General features: G+C 38.1%; 1 protein-coding gene across 2 annotated transcripts in view; it reads left to right on the top strand.

The window, feature by feature from the left end:
* The window catches only part of LOC149837520 (uncharacterized), a 74,261-nt gene extending 55,589 nt beyond the window's left edge, over positions 1–18,672 (top strand). For both annotated transcript variants that reach the window (XM_090006091.1, XM_090006090.1), the window contains exon 8: positions 18,337–18,672. In XM_090006091.1, coding sequence (XP_089862217.1) covers positions 18,337–18,396 — 60 coding nt within the window. In that variant the 3' untranslated portion in view covers positions 18,397–18,672. The remainder of the gene's footprint in view (positions 1–18,336) is intronic.
* Positions 18,673–19,597: the final 925 nt, after the last annotated feature.

The raw sequence follows: 19,597 nt of genomic DNA, 5'->3' as shown, positions 1-19,597 counted from the left end.
GTTGCTTAATTACACAGAAAAGTCAACAAAATTCTGAGCTATCATGACATTTAAATAGAAATATTGCACCACTATGGTTCATCTGAATTGCAGGCTCTGCTACGAACCCACTTTTGTTTACCTTGTTATTCTTGATCCTAAAGAGCAATATTTTCGATTCTCATGAAAAAATCAAGCATGTGATAGTTAAACTTTAAATTCAATAAGTTTAACACATCATGTTCAATGCAACACAGACAACTCCACTGGGATTTCGCAAGATTGAAATAGTGGTCAGCAGACCCACGAGTGTCATTGTTTAGCGGGACATCAAACATAACCAGCCATTAGATGGGGTTCAATGATAAATTAACAATTAGAACATTAACGCAGGAGGTTGATAATAGATTTAAAGAATTCAATGTTATTTACTGAACAGTACTTTTGAATAGCGCATACATAACATTCATTCAAGACATGTAACCAATGACTAATTTGCAACATTGATGACAATAAACAAAACAAATTTTCTGTTGTCCCATCAGAGGAAACACTGATAACATTTGATTGCCAAATAGATTTTCCATTTATCGATAATCTAAACTTATTTATATACTGTGAATCAAATTCAGTTACTTAGAGAAAACAAATACAGATGATTCTGATATTCAGTCACTTAGAGAAAACAAATACAGATGATTCCAATATTCAGTCACTTAGAGAAAACAAATACAGATGTTCATGAGAAAACTAAAGAGCAATACTTTCGATTCTCATGAACAAATCAAGTATGTGATAATCACTACATATTGATTACACAACATTTTAGAAAGATGATATAGTCGAGTAAACAAAAAAGGGGGCCTGAATCAACATTTAGCAAGCCAAAGACCCCATAATTTTTTTTTCTAGTTACTCAAACAATTTAAGAAGCATCCAAATTAGGTGATAGGTAATACAATTTTATGCAACGAACGTGTACGAGTGTACAGAGATAAACTGGGACAATGGATAATCGTATATGGTTCTCTTTTTTTTTTGTTTAACCGAAACGAAACCCTATAGCAGGAATCAAAAACCTCTCCCCTTTTTACAGAAATGTGAAACCCATAACCCCCTTTACAATAACAATTCGAAACCCCCAAATCGTAGATTTGGGGTTTTCGGTTTAGGGTTGACAGAAACCCCCAATTTGGAGATTTTCCTTTTGGTTGCCCACGCTCACACCCGAGCACATTCAATAACCCAAAAAAAAAGTCACAGCATCATACCTGTTCCGACGAGGGGGGGAAAGCTGCCACGATCGGGAGGTTTCGTCGGCGTTGAAGGCTCTACTGCCGAGCACGGATCGAGAGGGAGAACGAGAAGGCGAGGGAAACAGAGAGAGAGAGGACATAGAAGGAAAGAGAGAGCTCAGGAGGAAGATGGTGAGGAGAGGGGAGTAATATAGGGAGGGTGGCCCCCAAAAAGGGAGGAGATGGGTATCCCCCCTTCCACTCCGGCGGCTGCGCTGCACCCCCTCTCCTTTCTCTTTGGCATGCGTTAGGGTATATATATAATATATATATATATATAACATAAAATAAACATATTGCGTGGATCCGTAGTTGGATCTATTTGGATCCGACCTTCGGATCCATTCCACAAAGCTGTCACGGATCCACATCGCTTGAGCGACACGGATCCAACACGCGATTGGATCTCGGGTCTCGGATCCGGACCCAGGCCGCACCCCGTGTATTAAGGTAAGCAGTGAAAAAAAAACAATTAAGTTAAAAGAGCAGGGCCTGCCCGATAAAAGTTGATAGGATTTTAAAGGATATATATATATATATATATATATATATATATATATATATATATATATATATATATATATATGGTTCCTTTATGGATCTTTACTCGACTTATCCGGATCCGTTTACGTTATCAAAAAATTCACATAACTTAATATGGATCCAGGATCCATTATGCTTCGTAAATCCTTTTAATAAATCTGGATCTAGGAATCCGAAGTTTTGATCATAGGATTTGAAACTATGGATCCAAATGAATTATCATTGAATCCAACTAAATATAGATTGATCCTTACGATTTCGATACAAGGATCCAAACTAATATTGAAGTTTTGATGTCGAAGATCCAAATGCAATATTGTGGATCCGAACATTGCCTAGGCTATACCAATCCCACTAAAGTGTTGTAGGCCCAATATAGAAATTTTCTCATTAAAAATTCGATTTAAACTTTGAGGATCTAATCCATTTGACCAAAATCTATTATTAACTATTCAATTTAAGGTTCGTGATTCGATATCTAAGATCCGAATGGAATATCGGAGTTATGAACAGGATATTAGGGATCCAACATTGAAGATCCAAATAGGATATCCGAGATCCAATTACAAATAAACAATTAAAACAATAAAAATAACCTCGTACCAGCTTAACGACCTAAATTTCAAGTTTATTTATCTAATAAAATTCACGGGTATTACAGTTTGGGACTGGGATTTGCTAGGAATAGGGTTCTGTTTGGATTCTAATAAGTACTTAGAGATTAATTTATTCCTCTCAAAATAAGGATAAAAAAAATATGCGAAATTACTAGAAGGCTTGGGATAGGCTAGGGAAGACTTGGTTAAAATTTGGGGTTCAAGGAGATAAAAATATAGGAACACAAAAAACGGGTTTAGATTTGGATCGTTTTGGACTAGGATTTGGTAAAAACAAGTTTCAGTGTCTGATTTATTTCTCCTCACTGGGATTGAGTTTAGATCCTATTTTTGGTGGATAGTCTAAGGACAAGTAGGTGAGTGTAGGGTTAAATTTGCAGGCGTGGACTAAGTCAGGTTTGGGAGAAATATTTCAAATGAAGTTGGGTGAAATTCAACAAATCATAACAACAAATGCTTAACCTGTGGCTGGGTTAATGGGTATAAGGAGGCTAAGACGGAGTTCAAGGTTAAGGCTTGGGCTTAGCTGACTTACCAGGGTTTTGAGAGGTTGACTTAGAAGGTCGTCTAAGGGTCTGTTGCTGGGAGATGGTAAGTTGACTTGGTTGATGCGCTGGTTCTACCGAATTGCTTGATGTTATTGCACGGTCTAGACTTAGGCTCGCCCCAAGTCCGGCTGGGTTGACCTACAAAAGGCTTAGGCTCATAGGAAGGAGCCTACTTGAGAATAGACGAGGGCTTAGGGGCCAAGAGAGAGAGAGAGATATGTTTTTTAGAGAGAGTGAGTGAGAAACTTCAACTTATTAGATTTTTCATATATGATTTGAACTACAAAGGAGCCTTTCTATATAGGCTCAAGGGAGAAATATAAAAGATTCATCAAATATAAGAAATGTAAATGCAAATTGACAAATCAGTCTCAACTCTAAAATAGGTAAAACCTTCCTTAGCTTAAGATAACACCTAGGGACCCCTCATAATCACCCTTTCACGTCCATCTAAGCCTCTTCAAGAGGGCAGGTTGACCTTCCTAGTGGGCCCCACAAGGTCGGTCAACCTTTGGGATGGATCCGGGTTCGGATTAGTTTGCTTCCTTCGATCCGGGTTTGATTCGCTGGGCGCTTCATTGGATTTGGGTCCAAAATGCAGAATGAGGTAATGCTCCAAACCAAATGCCTCTCTTGGCTGAGGATGTTGCAAATGTTGATGTGACACTTAGGAGTGAGTCCCACTGCAAACTTAGATTTGAATATGTAGGGAATGAATCCTCATCAATTGCTTGGATTATGGAGCTTGAATTCAGGTCTTCCACAACGAGAACGGGTCTTCGGCAATTGGTTTCATAGTAATGCTTTGATCCACCCAAATTCCTTGGTATAACGGATTTGGATCTGAGTAGTCCATGCCATACTGACAAATATTGCGAGATTTACGAAATTCTTGCGATAATATCGTGAGAAATTGCCTGAAAGTTTAAATCGGCAATTTCTTGCGAGATTTTCAAAATATCTCAAGATTTATGAAAAAAACATAAATACCATGATTTAAACACGATATTTATGTTTTAAACGGCTATTTATCGCAAAAAAATCATGTATTTTTATTTTTAAATATTTTTTATTAATATTTTCTTATAAAAAATTTATTTATTTATTTATTTATTGTCGAGATTTTGCCAAAAAAACACGAGATTTATGATTTTTTTTTCAATTTCTCATGAGTTTTTGAAAAATGAGAAATTGTCGATAAAAATGTTTGTCACTATGGTCCATACTTAGAGATCCATTTGGGCCAATGATTGCAGATCATGGTCTTCTACACTGGATCTGTGTTACTTGACTAGGCTAATGGATATGAAGCAGGGTCATCTAGAATTTGGACCGTGTCACTAGCCAATTGTGTTCCTTGTAGTAGTTCCATTCTTACTGCAGATGGATCTTCTAGATCAATTGCAAAAAATGGGTCTATTACTCCTTGCCCTAAGATTAGATTAAATATCTCCCAAGTTGGTTATGTAACCTCATTTGCTATGAACCTTATTTAAGTTCAACAATTGACTAAACTAAAGTGCAATGTCACTTTTTATCCTCTTGGTTGTGTTGTACAAGATCACCAATAAGGGTGGAAGATTAGGTTGGCTAAGAGCTATGTCACATGGGTGCGGGTATGGGTACAGGCGCGACGCGGGTGCAGAGCAATTTCAAATTTTTTGGACATGGGGACACAACTTTATATATATTTAATATATATAACAATAATAAGATTATAAATTTCAAAGCAAAAATAAAAAAGTAATGCTTGCCCTGCCTGCCTGTGACAGGGAGAAGAGGCAGGGGCAAGGCCCTTGCCTACCTAAGGGTGCTCAGGGGCAGGGGCATCGCCCCTGCTGAAAAACCCCAATAGATAGAGGTCATCGCTCCTATCGAAGACCCACGTGTGGCAGGGGCATCGCCCCTGCCATGCTGGGCAAACGAGTAGCAAGGGGAGGCGAAGCCCCTTGCCGAATAGGTTCTTGGTGGCAGGGGATTTGCCCTTGCCAGCCCGAACGGGAGGACCGGCAGGCTTTGCCTTTCGGCATAGAAGAAGGCGGGGGAAAGAGGGGCTCAGTTGACAGGCTGGGCTCCGCCTTGCCTGTCAGAGAAAACTAACACGAGGAGTCGAGCCCCTCCTTTGCAGAATAAGAGGTGCAGGGAGGGGTCGAGCCCCTCCTCTGTGAGCAAAGGGTGCAGGAAAGGGGGGGTTGAGCCCCTGCCTGTCCTGCAATAAGGAGGGTCGGCAGGCCCTGCCTGCCGACAATGAAGGAGAGGATAAAGAGGGGAGGGGGAAGATACGCAGAGGGAAGGGCTCCACCCCTCCCTTGTGTACAGAAGGAACAGGGAGGCAGGGAGGGGCTCGGCCCCTCCCCTATGGAAACAGGGCAGCAGGGAGGGGCTGAGCCCCTCCCCTGCTAAAATGGGGCACCGGGGAGGGGCACCTTGCGAAAACAGGATGGTAGGGAGGGGCTCGGCCCCTCCTCTGTGCAAACAGGGAGAAGAAGAAGAAGACAACGAGAGAGAGAGAGAGAGAGAGAGAGAGAGAGAGAGAGAGAGAGAGAGAGAGAGAGAGGTGGCCGGAAAAAGGGGTGTCACCGGCGTTGGGAGATGGGGGGGGGGGGGTTGGCGTCGACTGCCAAAATACGACAAGCGGGAGGGAGAAAGGAGCGTCGGGGGCTGCCGACATCGGGTGGCAGGAAAACATGAGAGAAAATGGAGTGTCGAGGGGCAGTGGCAGAGGGTCGTCGGTGGCATGCCGGAGCTCGGATGGGAGCGGAGAGAGGGAGAGGTTGCAGCGGCAAAGAGAGAAGGGGGTTTAGGGTTTCTCCTATGAGAAACCCTAACCCTCGACTTCTTTAAAAAGAATTCGAGGGGGGGGGTATTCCCCACCCATTGCGTAGCCTCTTAAGGGTCGGGCCCCGACCCCGATACTGTCTTGGATCCGGGTCGGGTTCGGACCTGACCCGAGTCTAAATTAATTTTTAGAAATGGACAAAAATAAACTTGGTCAAAGTTGACTAAGTCCAAAATGTGGACTGACTCTGCCCCGATGCGTTGTCTGAGTCCGACACTTAGTTGATCGTGTCCACTCCCGTGTCGGGAAGTGTCGACGCGGGTGCATCGACCTTTTAGCCGAGTCCGTGTGACTTAGGCTAAGAGTCATGCTTTACCTTTTGTGTCTAGGGTAGTAGAGTCAGTCCATGCTTTTGATCTTGTTCACTCTGATGTTTAGGGACCATCCCCAGTGTTGTCAAAGGGGGGCTCTACCTACTTTGTTACTTTCATTGATGATTGTACTAGGTACATTTGGATTTATTTTATGAAAAATAGAAGTGAACTTTTTGATATATTTAGAAAATTGTGTAATGATTGAAATTCAGTTCTCATCGATAATTAAGGCCCTCTAGATTCATGGCGAGAATATATTAGCCATGTGTTTGAAAATTTCTTGGAGGAAAAAGGCATAGTACATAAAAAATCATGTCCATATGCACCCGAGCATAATGGTGTTGCTAAATGGAAAAACATGCATATACTTGAGGCCACCAGAGCTCTTCTGTTTGCTAGCCACACACCTAATGTGCGTTGGGCAAATGCTACCTGTATGGCAGTATATCAGATAAATCATATGCCTTCAGGAGTGCTAAAAGGCATATCTTCCTATCAGAAGATGTATGGAGTGGCTCCTGACTATGACCTGCTAAAAGTTTTTGGTTGTACATGTTGTGTGATGTTTCCTAATAGATATAAAGATAAACTCTTCCCTCGAGATGTGGTGGTTTTTTGGATTTTTTGAGGGACAAAAGAGATAAAAATGTTATGAGCCAGTTGGGAAGAAAATTTGGATTTCTAGACATGTTGAGTTCTTGGAACATGTTCCATATTTTGAGCAGGCTGATGATGGAGGGAAAGGAGAGAAAGATATATCCTTTCTGATGTTTTATCGTGAGAAAGAAGAAAAGAGTGGTAGTAAATACTAAGGATAATAATCAAAGATCTCCTAAAATATTTGAACAGATTTATCAAAGGAGGAAAGAAAGAGTTGTAACTGTACCCTTTTTTGAGAGAATAGAGCAAGAAGTTGAATCTTTAGAGGCCAATCTTGATCCACTTCCAGTTGATTCTGCTGATACAGTTCAAGTTGTTCCTGTAATGAAATATGCGGAAAAGCAAAGAGTGCATTAAGCACTTACAACATCCACTAATGAACAACCAAAAGGGCTAACACCCAAACCCACAAGAGACAACACAACATAAAAATATAGATGTCTCTTATTGAAAAAGAGAGAGCTCTCAAGAGTGAAGAATACAAGAGGGGTTCACCCCTATTTATACACAAAAGAAGGAGAGGGGGGATGGCCAAGAGGCCTTAAAAGGAGAGCCACCTAGGGGCTCCCCATGTAGTCGTTGGGAGCCCCCAACGGTCACAAATGTGACCTTTGGGGGCCCCATCGACTACATGGTGGGGCCCCTTCTGTGTGAGCAAAAAACATAAAAAAGAAAAATATAATTTACAAAAAATAAAAAGGAAAATAAAAGAAGAAAAACAAGTACCCCTATCGGGTACTTGTGAAATGACTAAAATACCCCTATCGGGTATTTTAGACAATTACATATATATATATATATAAATATATATATATATATATGAATTACATGTATTTTAACACCCTCTCTCAAACTTTACGGGGATATAGCCGAAAGCTTGTTAAGGAGAAACAAAAAACGAGGAGCAGCAAGGGCCTTAGTGAAGAAGTTCGCCAACTGGTACTCTGATGTGACATAAGGTAGTGCTATGGTTCCTCTTAGGTATTCATCACGTACGTAATGGCAGTGCATCTCAATATGCTTAGTACGCTCATGGAAGGTGTGATTGCTTACAATATAGATTGCGCTTTTGTTGTCGCAACATATCTTCGAAGGAGTAGAGATGACAATGCCCATATCACTGAGGAGGCTTCTTAGCCACACAAGTTCTATGGTTGTAGTGGCCATAGCACGATATTCCGCTTCCGTTGAGGACAATGATACTTTGTGTTGCTTCTTGCATCTCAAAGAAATCATAGAGTCACCTAAGAAAACAAAAAATCCGGTAGTTGAGACTCGGTCATTGGGATTACCTCCCCAATCTGCATCAGTATAAGCAATTAAATCAAGTGACGAGGCAGAGAAAAGAAAAACTCCCTTAGTTATGGTATTTTTGATATATCTGACGATCGTTAAGACTGCACTCATGTGCACGGTTGTTGGTGCATGTTGAAACTGACTGACAGAGTGGACGACATGAGCAATGTCTGGCCGAGTGATGGATAAGTAGGTTAGAGACCCAACAAGTTGCCGGTAGGGAGTAGGATCCTCGAGAGGTGTTCCATCTTCCAACCTTAATTTTGCATTGATGACTTCTGGGGTTTCTGTCTTCTTATCATCGGAGATACCAGATTTGGAACAGATGTCAGCAACAAGTTTCATCTGAGAGATAATGTACCCTCGAGGAGAGTATGCCACTTCAATCCCTAAAAAATATCTTAAGAAACCAAGGTCAGACATATCAAAATTTTCTTTCAAAACCTTCTTAATATCATTAATGCCTTGTTCATCACTTCCTGTGATGATCATATCATCAACATAAAGTAGTAAAATAACTACTGAAGACCCTGCACTTTTCACAAACAAAGCAGTGTCAGTATAACATGAACGAAAATTCAAACTTGTCATTACATTACTAAATCTATCATGCCAAGCCTTTGAGGCTTGTTTTAAACCGTATAATGCCTTTTTAAGTTTGAGAATTTTATTTTTACCAATACATACTCCTGGTGGGGGATCCATGTAAACTTCTTCATTTAATTCGCCATTTAGAAATGCATTCTTAACATCGAGTTGATAGATAGGCCATTTTTTCACTGACGCAATAGCAATAAGAGTCCTAACACTAGTCATTCTAGCAACAGGTGGGAAGATTTCTTCATAATCTATACCATATTCTTGAGCATATCCTTTAACTACTAACCGTGCTTTATAACGTTCTAATGAACCATCACTCTTAGTTTTAATTTTGAAGACCCATCTACATCCAATTGATTTCTTTCCAGTGGGTAACGAAGTTATTTCCCAAGTTTTTGCCTTTTCAAGGGCACTAAGCTCTAAGTTCATGGCTTCAACCCATTGGGGAATATTTTTGGCCTCATTATAGTGTGAAGGTTCATGAAATGAATGCAACGCAATTAGACACGCTCTATATCTTGGAGTTAGGGACTCATAGGAAACAAACCTATTAGGGGGATTGGAGATCCGACCGGATCTCCTTAAAGAGGTTTCTTCTATGTTGGATCCTTGAGAGTATTTTTCTAAGACTCTCATCTGAGTTTGTTGACCACGCCTAACATAGGTTTGGATTGGTCTATTACTTTCATCTATAACATTATCAAGAGGAATTTCCTCTAGGTCATTCAAAGACTCATTAGAGATTTCCTCTTCTTGAGGAGTCTCATCTTCTTGAGATAGAAGATCAAATAAAAAAGCATATTCACTTTTGTCAATTTCTTTAGTTTTCACAAAACCATTTTCATTTTCCAAAAAGGTTACTTCTTTGGATACATAGAGTTTGTTATTTTTCAAGTCAAAACATATAAAACCCTTTTGATTTTCTCCATATCCCAAGAAAACACATTCAATAGCTTTAGGAGATAATTTGTCCCGTTTATGAGTAAGGACAAAACATTTACATCCAAAAATTCTTAATCTATTGAAATCGGGTGTTCTTTCAAATAGTTTTTCATATGGAGATGTATTTTGTAAGGATGAAGATATCATTCTATTTATTAAGTAAGTTGAGGTTAAGGCCGCTTTGGCCCAAAAACTCTTTGGAATTTCTTTGGAAATAAGGAGTGTCCTAGTGGTTTCCATGATCTGTCTATGCTTTCTTTCGGCCAAGCCGTTTTGTTGGGGAGTCCTAGGACACGATCTTTGATGACAAATTCCATTTACTTCTAAATAGTTTTGAAATTCATTTGATAAATATTCTCCACCCGAATCGGATCTAAGAGTAGAGATATTACTTGAAAATTGATTTTTAACTATCATATGAAATTTTTTGAAGAAGTCAAAGACTTCGGATTTTAAATTGAGAAAGTAGATCCATACATACCTAGTGTAGTCATCGATGAAAGTAACGTAATAGGAGTACCCTCATTTAGACATGACCGGGGAAGGACCCCAAACGTCCGAATGGACTAACTCAAAAGGTCTTTTGGACACAAAAGTTCGGTTTGGAAAATGAGTAGATTTCATTTTGCCAAAAATACAATTCTTGCAAACAAAATGTTTCTCATTACAAAATTTCTTTCCAAATGGAAAGGAGTATATTTTTGAGAAACTTGGATGTCCAAGTCTTTGATGCCAAATATCAATATTTTTATCTTGGACATGGTTACAAAAAGAGTTAGTTGGGAGTTTCAAGTTGCTCATGTAATAGAGATCTCCCCTCCTATGGCCTTGCCCAATCTGCTTCCCGGACCGGAGATCCTGTATAGAGCAATCCTTAGTTGAGAAGGAGATTTCACATCCATGATCACATATTTGAGCAACAGAGAGGAGATTTAAATTAAGTTGAGGTACAACTCTCACGTTTGGCACAAAGAAATCTTTTGAAAAGTTTAAGGTTCCAAAACTTTTTACTTGTAAAGATGTACCATCGGCAGTTGAAACATAGGAGTTTTTATAATTATTACATAAATCAGAAAGCTCATTTTCAAGGGGGGTCATATGAAAGGAAGCTCCAGAGTCAAGGATCCAAGACGACATACCTGGAGGAGAGGAAGAAGCTATGGCGGCACCCGAAGTTGATGTTATCTTGAGTAGAGTTTGTAGTGCTTCCGATAGTTGAGCAAGAGAAAAAGAGTCCTTTCCTTTGATTGCTTCCTCTTTCTTTTGAGTAGCTTCTTCAATTTTAGGTGCTTCATTCAACTTAGGGCAATTAGGTCTTATATGACCCGGTTCTTGACAATGATGGCAAATGGTTTTTTCTATAGTTGCCATTATAATTATTTTGCCTTCCAAAATGTGGAGGTTTGTAAGTTTTCATATGGTTGCCGGGTTTGGATACGGCCAAGACATCATCTCCTCCTTTGATCATGCCAAGACGGGTTTCTTCTTGGCATATTTCGGCTATGGCATCTTCCAAGGGAAGAGGCTTAGATCTATGTAGGAGGGAAGATCTAACTTGTTCATATTCGGGCCTAAGCCCATGTAAAAATTGGAAAAAGTGCTTTTTTTCCATTTGTTCTCTCCTTAATTCCACATCCACACTAGAAACCCATTTTGGTTCTAGTAAAGATAGTTCATCCCATAGAGGACCAAGAGTGCTAAAGTAATCCCTTACACTCATTTCTCCTTGCTTGATAGTCCGGATTTTTTCTTGAAGAAAGAATTGACGAGCAAGGTCTTTTTGAGTAAACATACCTTTCATGAAGAACCATGCTTCATTCGCCATCCGAAACTTGGCAATGTTGGCGCAAATCTTGAGCTCCACATTGTTCATGAACCAAGCAAGAATCTTGGCATGCTTACTTTCCCAATCTTCTATTTTAGATTGGTGATCTTCAATGGCCTTCATGCGGGCATTTCCTTCAAGAGCTTTTTCTTGATCACCATCCATCTTAGTTAGTTGGAGTTGTGGTTCCGGAATGGTGCCCATAACGTACCCCCAAAGTTTTTTACCTTTGAGGTTGTTCTCCATGGTGGCGGCCCACATCATGTAGTTGGAGCCATTGAGCTTGAAGGAGAGATCAATCTTTTGTTCTCCTTCCATATTAATCACTCACAAGAGAATAAATGAAGAGAGATACAACAAGGAAAAAATATAGCTATACAACTAGCTATATTAAGAAGAAGATCATACACAAGGCTCTGATACCATGTAATGAAATATGCGGAAAAGCAAAGAGTGCATTAGGCACTTACAACATCCACTAATGAACAACCAAAAGGGTTAACACCCAAACCCACAAGAGACAACACAACATAAAAATATAAATGTCTCTTATTGAAAAAGAGAGAGAGTTCTCAAGAGTGAAGAATACAAGAGGGGTTCACCCCTATTTATACACAAAAGGAGAGGGGGGATGGCCAAGAGGCCTTAAAAGGAGAGCCACCTAGGGGCTCCCCATGTAGTCGTTGGGAGCCCCCAACGGTCACAAATGTGACCGTTGGGGCCTCCATCGACTACATGGTGGGGCCCCTTTTGTGTGAGCAAAAAACATAAAAAAGAAAAATATAATTTACAAAAAATAAAAAGGAAAATAAAAGAAGAAAAACAAGTACCCCTATCGGGTACTTGTGAAATGACTAAAATACCCCTATCGGGTATTTTAGACAATTACATATATATATATAAATATATATATGAATTACATGTATTTTAACAATTCCCTCTCCTCTTCCTTAAGTACGTCGTAGTTCCTGCATTTCTTTTCCTTCCACTCGATTTGTTTCATATGAATCATTTTCTTCAAAACATTGTACATTCTTAGCTCTTATTCATTCCTACATTGAGTCACGTTCTTATGCTGAGGTAGCTTCTTAAGAGGAATGGTCGAGAGCAATGATTGAAGAGTTGAATGCATTGAAAAAATGCAAAATTGGTAGCTTGTGAAACTACCACATGGAAAGAATGTAGTAGAGTGCAAATGGGTTTACAAGATTAAGACCAAGGGAGATGACTCAGTGGAAAAATACAAAGCCAGATTAGTTGCCAAAAGCTACAGTCAGCAGTATGGCATATACTATGCAGAAACATTTACATTAGTAGCACATATGACCTCCATTAGAAATCTCTTTGCAGTGGCTGCTCTTAAAGGATGGAAATTGTGGCAATTGGATGTGAAAAATGCATTCTTGAATGGTGATTTAGATGATGAAGTTTATATGGCATTTCCTCAAGGATATTTTGATTTAGAAGAGAGTATACAAGCTAAAGATAACATGGACTAATGCTGTAAGTAGCTTATCATAACCTGTATTGGTCAGACCCAAAATAAGATATGTATCATAGAGTATCGTAAAAAATCGTAAATTTCACTAAAAAATTATTTAAAAATCTAAAAAAAATCTGAAAAAAACATGAAAACATCATAGAATACAAGAACACAATATATTTATATAATAAGATTAACTAAACATAGATATGTCATCAAACATTTAACAACATGAATTGCACAATACATTTAACATCACAAAATATTTAATATTTAATAGCACAATACATTTAACTAAACACGGAGTTCAAAAACATATATCTATATAAAAGACATCTTCAATATCAAACTTCATTGTTCAGTGGCGTGAGATATGATGGGTCATCTTCATCTTATGAATTAGGGACCAACTTCAGTTCAATGATTTTCTTCGTTTATTGCATCGTTCAATGGCTTCAGATGATGATGGGCCATCTTCATCTTCTGAATCAGGGACCACCTCTGGCAATTTATCTCCCACAAATGCTGCACGTACTTGTACCTTTCTTTTATCATCTTTTATAAGACTATTCAGAAATTCAACACGAATATCAAAAGGAATGCGATGTGGACATCATTTCACGGTGGAGTTGCTATGTCCCACAATATGATATTTTAAATTTATACAATCCTCGATGCATTACAAAACCACAAAATTTACACTTCACTATTCTTTTCAAACATATCTCCAAGTCAACTGGTATACAATATTTCAATGCTGGATCATTTAAGAGGCATCCTTCAAGACCTTCACCTTCCATCTACCTCCTAGAGCACAAATTACTAAATCTAATTACTATAAAGATGTAAAACAATACACAACCCTTAAGGAGAAATTTTGAGTGCATCATAATATGCACCAACCCGTAAAGCATTTTCTACCTTCTTCATTCTATTGTGTTTCTCTCTTGAGACCTCTCTTGTTCTTGATACATACTTTTCAACATAAAAATATGATTTAGGAGCTTTCAAATTATTAAAAATTCTAAGCCATGGATTTTTGAATCCTTATAAAATCCTGCTGAAATGTCATAATCAGATGATTCAAAAGCTGATTTCTACTGAACTAACCATGTAGATCACATCTGTAAGGTCAGATTTCCAAAATAGTGTACAAAAAAATGATAATTGAGACTGTCCACACCCTCCTACCATTAGGAGGAACCAATCACTCTCGCTCTCTCTCATTATATATATATATATATATATATATATATATATATATATATAATGGGGAACTGTCCAACCAAAGGAGGGTCCTAAATCTACAATCGACGATGATCGATGATGTTCCTTGTCTAACGTTCAAGTTTTTTATCTATCGGACTTTACATATTGGATTTCTATCATTTATTTAGTAAGCAACGCATTTTAGATTATGAATTTATGATATTTCGATGCATTTTTTGAAAGCGCTAAAACTAAATGCCCTGTAATACTTTGTATTGTAAAATTTTAAATACATTGTCACTTGTCGAATTTTCACATTCGGAAAACATGTCTAAATGACATAAAGTCTTTGTGTAAAACATGTTTTTTACCAAATAAATGGTAATATAAGGTCTGATCGGTGAAACACTCAAACATTGAAGCTATGTCACATGGGTACGAGTATGGGTGCAGGTACGGAGGGTACGAGACAACAATTTTTAAAAATAAGGATATAGAGACACGACTATATATAAAGAGAGTTGGGTATGGATCAAGTGTGGCTCTCCATTAGGATCTATATTAGAAAATTGAAAACCAAATTCTCTGAATAAAATTGCTTTTTTAAATGATAAGGGGTTGAATGAAATTTTTTAAAAGAAGGGGGGATTTGAATTTTTTTTTAATAAAAAGGAGGGTGGGGGAATTGAACGGGCTTTAGTCCTCTCTCTCTCTCACGAAGATATGGAGAAGAAAAAGACGACAACGAGCAGGTTGAGGAAGAAGAATTGGTACTCAGTCTCTCTCCCCGTCTACTTTTTCTTCCTCTTCCTCTTTCTTCTTCTTCTTCCTTCTCCTCCTATGTCTTTTTCTACTTCTTTCCTCTTTCTTCTTCCTCCTTTTTCTTCTTCCTCCTTGCCCTTCAACCCCATGTCAAAAGTAAAAAAAAGAGAAATGCATTTGAATTTAGTCAAGGTTGGACCTGACCCGATCCAGATCATCACGTACTCGTGCCATGTCCAGTACCCGTACTTGTGTCGACATGGGTACGGTTGCTTGTTAGTCATATCTATGTATCATAGCATTGGAGAAGGGGAGTCATCCTATTGTCATTGGTTGTAGACTGTCACCTGGGTACGAGTATGGGTACAAAGGGTATAGATGTGGTACAACGCGACAATTCAAAAAAATGTGGGTGCGGGAACAAGGCTATATATATATATTAAATATAAAATAAATTCAAAATAAGCTGAATATAATCTATATATATATATGCTATATTTAAAACATATATTATATATTGAAAGTATAAAGTTATAAACTGAAAATATAATTATAAATTATAAATTGAATACAAACTTGTATGTACAGAGGGTAAAATGGCGTGTACAAGTGTCGACGTGTGTTGACACGGGGACACACATGTCAACACGGACACGGAAGGCAAAATGGAGTGTTCGTGTGACATAGGTTGTAGATTTTGGACCTTCCTTTGGTTGGACGGTGCCTCTTATATGGTGGTACACATGTGATTTACATAGATCTAAGCTCCCAATGAAAAATCTAACCTTTAAATAATGTTTAGCATATTCTATTTACACTTTTCATATTTTAAATTTGACTCAAATATGATGTTTTTACTTCTAAACCACCCTTATTTTCATGAACTGTGAGCCATCGGTGGTTAGACATGATAAAACCTTATAACATAGTAAATGCACCATGCTAAATACATCTTACAGTCAGATCTACCATTTGGTGGTTAGCTCCATACAATAAGAGTGTGTACCATCGTATGGTATCACGGTACATAACCCCCACATATATATATATATATATATATATATATATATATATAGAGAGAGAGAGAGAGAGAGAGAGAGAGAGAGAGAGAGTATCGTCATACACCAAAAAAATCTGATGCTAAATCGGATTGTTTTACACCACTGGTCGCACACACAATCAGTGGCGCAAAAAATTTGCGCAAAACGCTACTTTTAGCGGCGGCTAAAAATCTGAAAAATGAAAAAAAGGACGAGTGGCATTGCACCGTGCATCCGACTTTCGTTCGATGAAAGGGGATCCAATAATACCCCTTTTCGTATATATATATACACAGAGAGAGAGAGAGAGAGAGAGAGAGAGAGAGAGCAAACTAAAGGAAGGTGCAAACCGTCCAAATTGCTTTAAAAAATTAGTTTTAGAACTGTGTATTGGCAAATCTGAGTGTACCAGAGTTTACCAGAAACTTCTTAAATATGTGGGAAGCCCGCTTCTTGGAAGTGCGATACTCGTTTCTGAAACTTGATGGGAATCTCGATTCTCCCATGCTTTCTACATGCTTCATCTATTCTTCTTATATGTTTTCTTACTCTACTTTTCATGTTTTTTGTGTTTCCTTTCACTCTTCTCGCTTCCATGTGCTTTGACATTTGACAGTCATCAATTTTAGATTTTGTTAAAAATTTAATTTTTATATTAAAAAATCTTGAAATTTAAGAAGTCACTTTTATTTTAGTTTTTGTTAGCGTTAAATTTCTATTCCCATTCAATTCTTATATTGCCTTTTTTTATTCCTCTCTTCCCACTTTTTATACATTTTAAAATGCATCGCTTCCACTTTCGTTTCCCACTTCTGCTTTCTAGTCTAGCAACCTTGGACTGTAAGGATGTGATCACCATGGTAAACAACCTAAGAACTGGCTCTTGTAGCAAATTTTTTTGATGTGTGCATAGGATTTTATAGTGTGCTGAAGATGAATGGCTTGAAAAATTTGAAGTTTTGTAGATCATCAAATCCTATTTATAGATTAAAAGAGTTTGCTACAAGAGCTGGTTCTTAGGTTTTTGATCGTGGAAATCACACCTGAACGGTTAGATTTGCCAAAAAACAATTTCGTAAATGATTTTTAAAGTGGTTTATATTTTCCTTTGGTTGGATGCCCCCTTATATATATATATATATATATAGAAGAGAAAAAGGCCTCAATCATCATTATCATCTTTTGCTTCTTTGAAATTACAGCAAAAAGGTATCTAGGTGATGCCTACGCATCATCCAAGTTGCTTGTGCCCCCAGGCACCTCCCTGGTTCCCAACCCCTGCACATTCTTTGTTAGGTGCTTATGGCTCTTTAAGCAATTATGCATTTTGGCATCTCATTGGCCAACGTATTTTAGTACATTGTCTCGTGAGTTCACCTTGATGCTCCCAATCTCAGTGAGCAAAGCAGCTCCTTAGTTACGAACAGGAGGATTAGCTCACACGTGCAACTGTATTTCTGTGTAAGATACATGCCATAATTATCCTAAAATGTTAGGGTGGATAAAGTAAAATGTGGATGTGATACAAACTATTCACTACTGCATAAGCTCATGGTAATATCCACTAGTCTGCTGGAGAAATGAGGCTTGTTTTCTGTGGAGTAGAGAGGTCAGCAACCTTGAATATGGCTGTTTCCCCATACACGAGAAGATATTGTTCCGCTTGAGCTCACTATGCTTCGCCTATTTGGCATTAATTGCAATGTGCAGAAGGGTGTCAACAGATTGAAGAATTTAGGTGCAAACATCTTAAAACCATTTCTGAAACAACTAGTATTTATTAAGAAGCGGACTCTACTTTAAAGTATACGTCTAAACATCTCACCTTGATCAGTGGTAGAGTCAGCTAGGACTTGAAACGTGAATCTAGTAATTCTTACTCATGTCCAACAAACAATTTGAAGAACGATTGCCGTGTATAATAATGTACGTGACTGATTAATAAGGCATTCATGATTCATGTACTATGTTGGACCGTCATAGTTGAATTTTAGGAGAGCTTAAATTGTTGTTGCAGTATGGCTTCTGTAAAATCTCACATACATTGCTCAAATTTAATCATCAAGCAAAAAGGTTCTCTAAAGAGATTTTGAAAGGACTTCAGTTGTGATAAGATGCACGTGCCTTGAGCATTTTATCATTTTATCAACAGTGCTGTAACCAAGCCTCATGCAAGCGGAATAGCACTAACGATGGATTTTGATTGCCTTAACCAATCATTGCCTCTTTTAACGATGCTTTGGTTGCTTCTAATGTGTCAATGCGGTTCTCTTTTTTGATTGATCATGTGCATTCACTTTGAAAATATTGCATGTTTGATATATAATTTCAAAGTCATTAATTGAATCTCCTATTTCACTTTACAAAGTTTGTTTTGTTTGTAGGGACCTAGGAAGAAGATACTGCTTGCTCTTTTGCCTCGCTCCAAACCTCGGCAAGGATAATCATCACTTATCCCTAAGTTTGGATTAGTAGTTCATTTTGTGGTCATGGATGTTGATCAAGAATGCCTTTGCTCTCTTCTCCTGTACTCTTTTGCAATTGTGTATATTGCCCTAATTTAATAACAAAGATTCTTTCACAATGTATTCTATTGGAAGATTCAGGATCACAATAGGTACAGATGTATCACTGCAAGCCAAAAGGTGGTTTACATGTTAGTGTGGATTCTGTTTTTGCCCTGATTAAATGTGATTTACAAGCTGCAGTGACTAATTATATATGCAGGTCTGCAATCAAAACTTGGTATGGCACATCTAGTAAATGAAACCAACTGCCTCAGTGGGAACAATCGTAGTTTCTTCCCTTGACAAAAATCAAGTATTGAGAACAATGATTCTTCAATTGCTATAGTGTTCAAGCGTGTATATTACTAGCATGAATACTAGTTGGCCTATCCTTATTTCATGATGTCTAAAATTTTATTAGCTTGATAAGTATTTAAATGGATAGTCTGAAGGTAAGCATGCATATTCACGATATGTTCCCACGTGTGTGGGCGTGCATGTACGCACATGCATCAATCGTAGTTGATATAAGGGAACACCGATTTAGAAGGAATGCATCTCAATATTTTCGAAATATCCACAATTCTAAAAACATTATGACTATTATGACAACATTCTTATAATAGTTCTGTCTTATTTTTATATAATTTAAATGTATATTTTTCTTCTGATATTCATGACTTCTCTGCCTTTTCTTGACAGTACTGCATGAAACGATTGCAAAAACGTATTCTTATGTCTACTTTCAATGTTTTAAATATTGAGATTGCTCTTAAGATTTTTTAGAAATCTATAATTCCGTAGGACAGTTAAATAACGGCGTTCAATGTGAATTTTGTAACACAATGCATTATTAGCTAATTGTTTTCCAAACATGGTTTTGAAAAACTATTTAAGCCCTGTTTGGGAACCTTGAATGGCAGGTATGTTGTGCAGTCCCCCAGTGCTCTCGCTTTCTACTGGTTGGGGGGTAATGGTGTCGCTAAAGCCTGCATTGGGAATTGAGTTGTCAGCCCCAACACTACATTTCAAGACTATTCACAATAGGATGTTCTCGGCAACAGTCCTCAACACCACGTTTTGGCAAGACCATATTTTGATAACACATGGGAATGGTGTTCCTATCTCAATCCAAGGC

Source organism: Nuphar pumila, chromosome 5 (genome assembly GCF_984573655.1).
Source record: "Nuphar pumila chromosome 5, dmNupPumi1.hap1.1, whole genome shotgun sequence".
NCBI lineage: Eukaryota > Viridiplantae > Streptophyta > Magnoliopsida > Nymphaeales > Nymphaeaceae > Nuphar > Nuphar pumila.
This window is presented reverse-complemented; position numbering and strand designations above follow the sequence as displayed.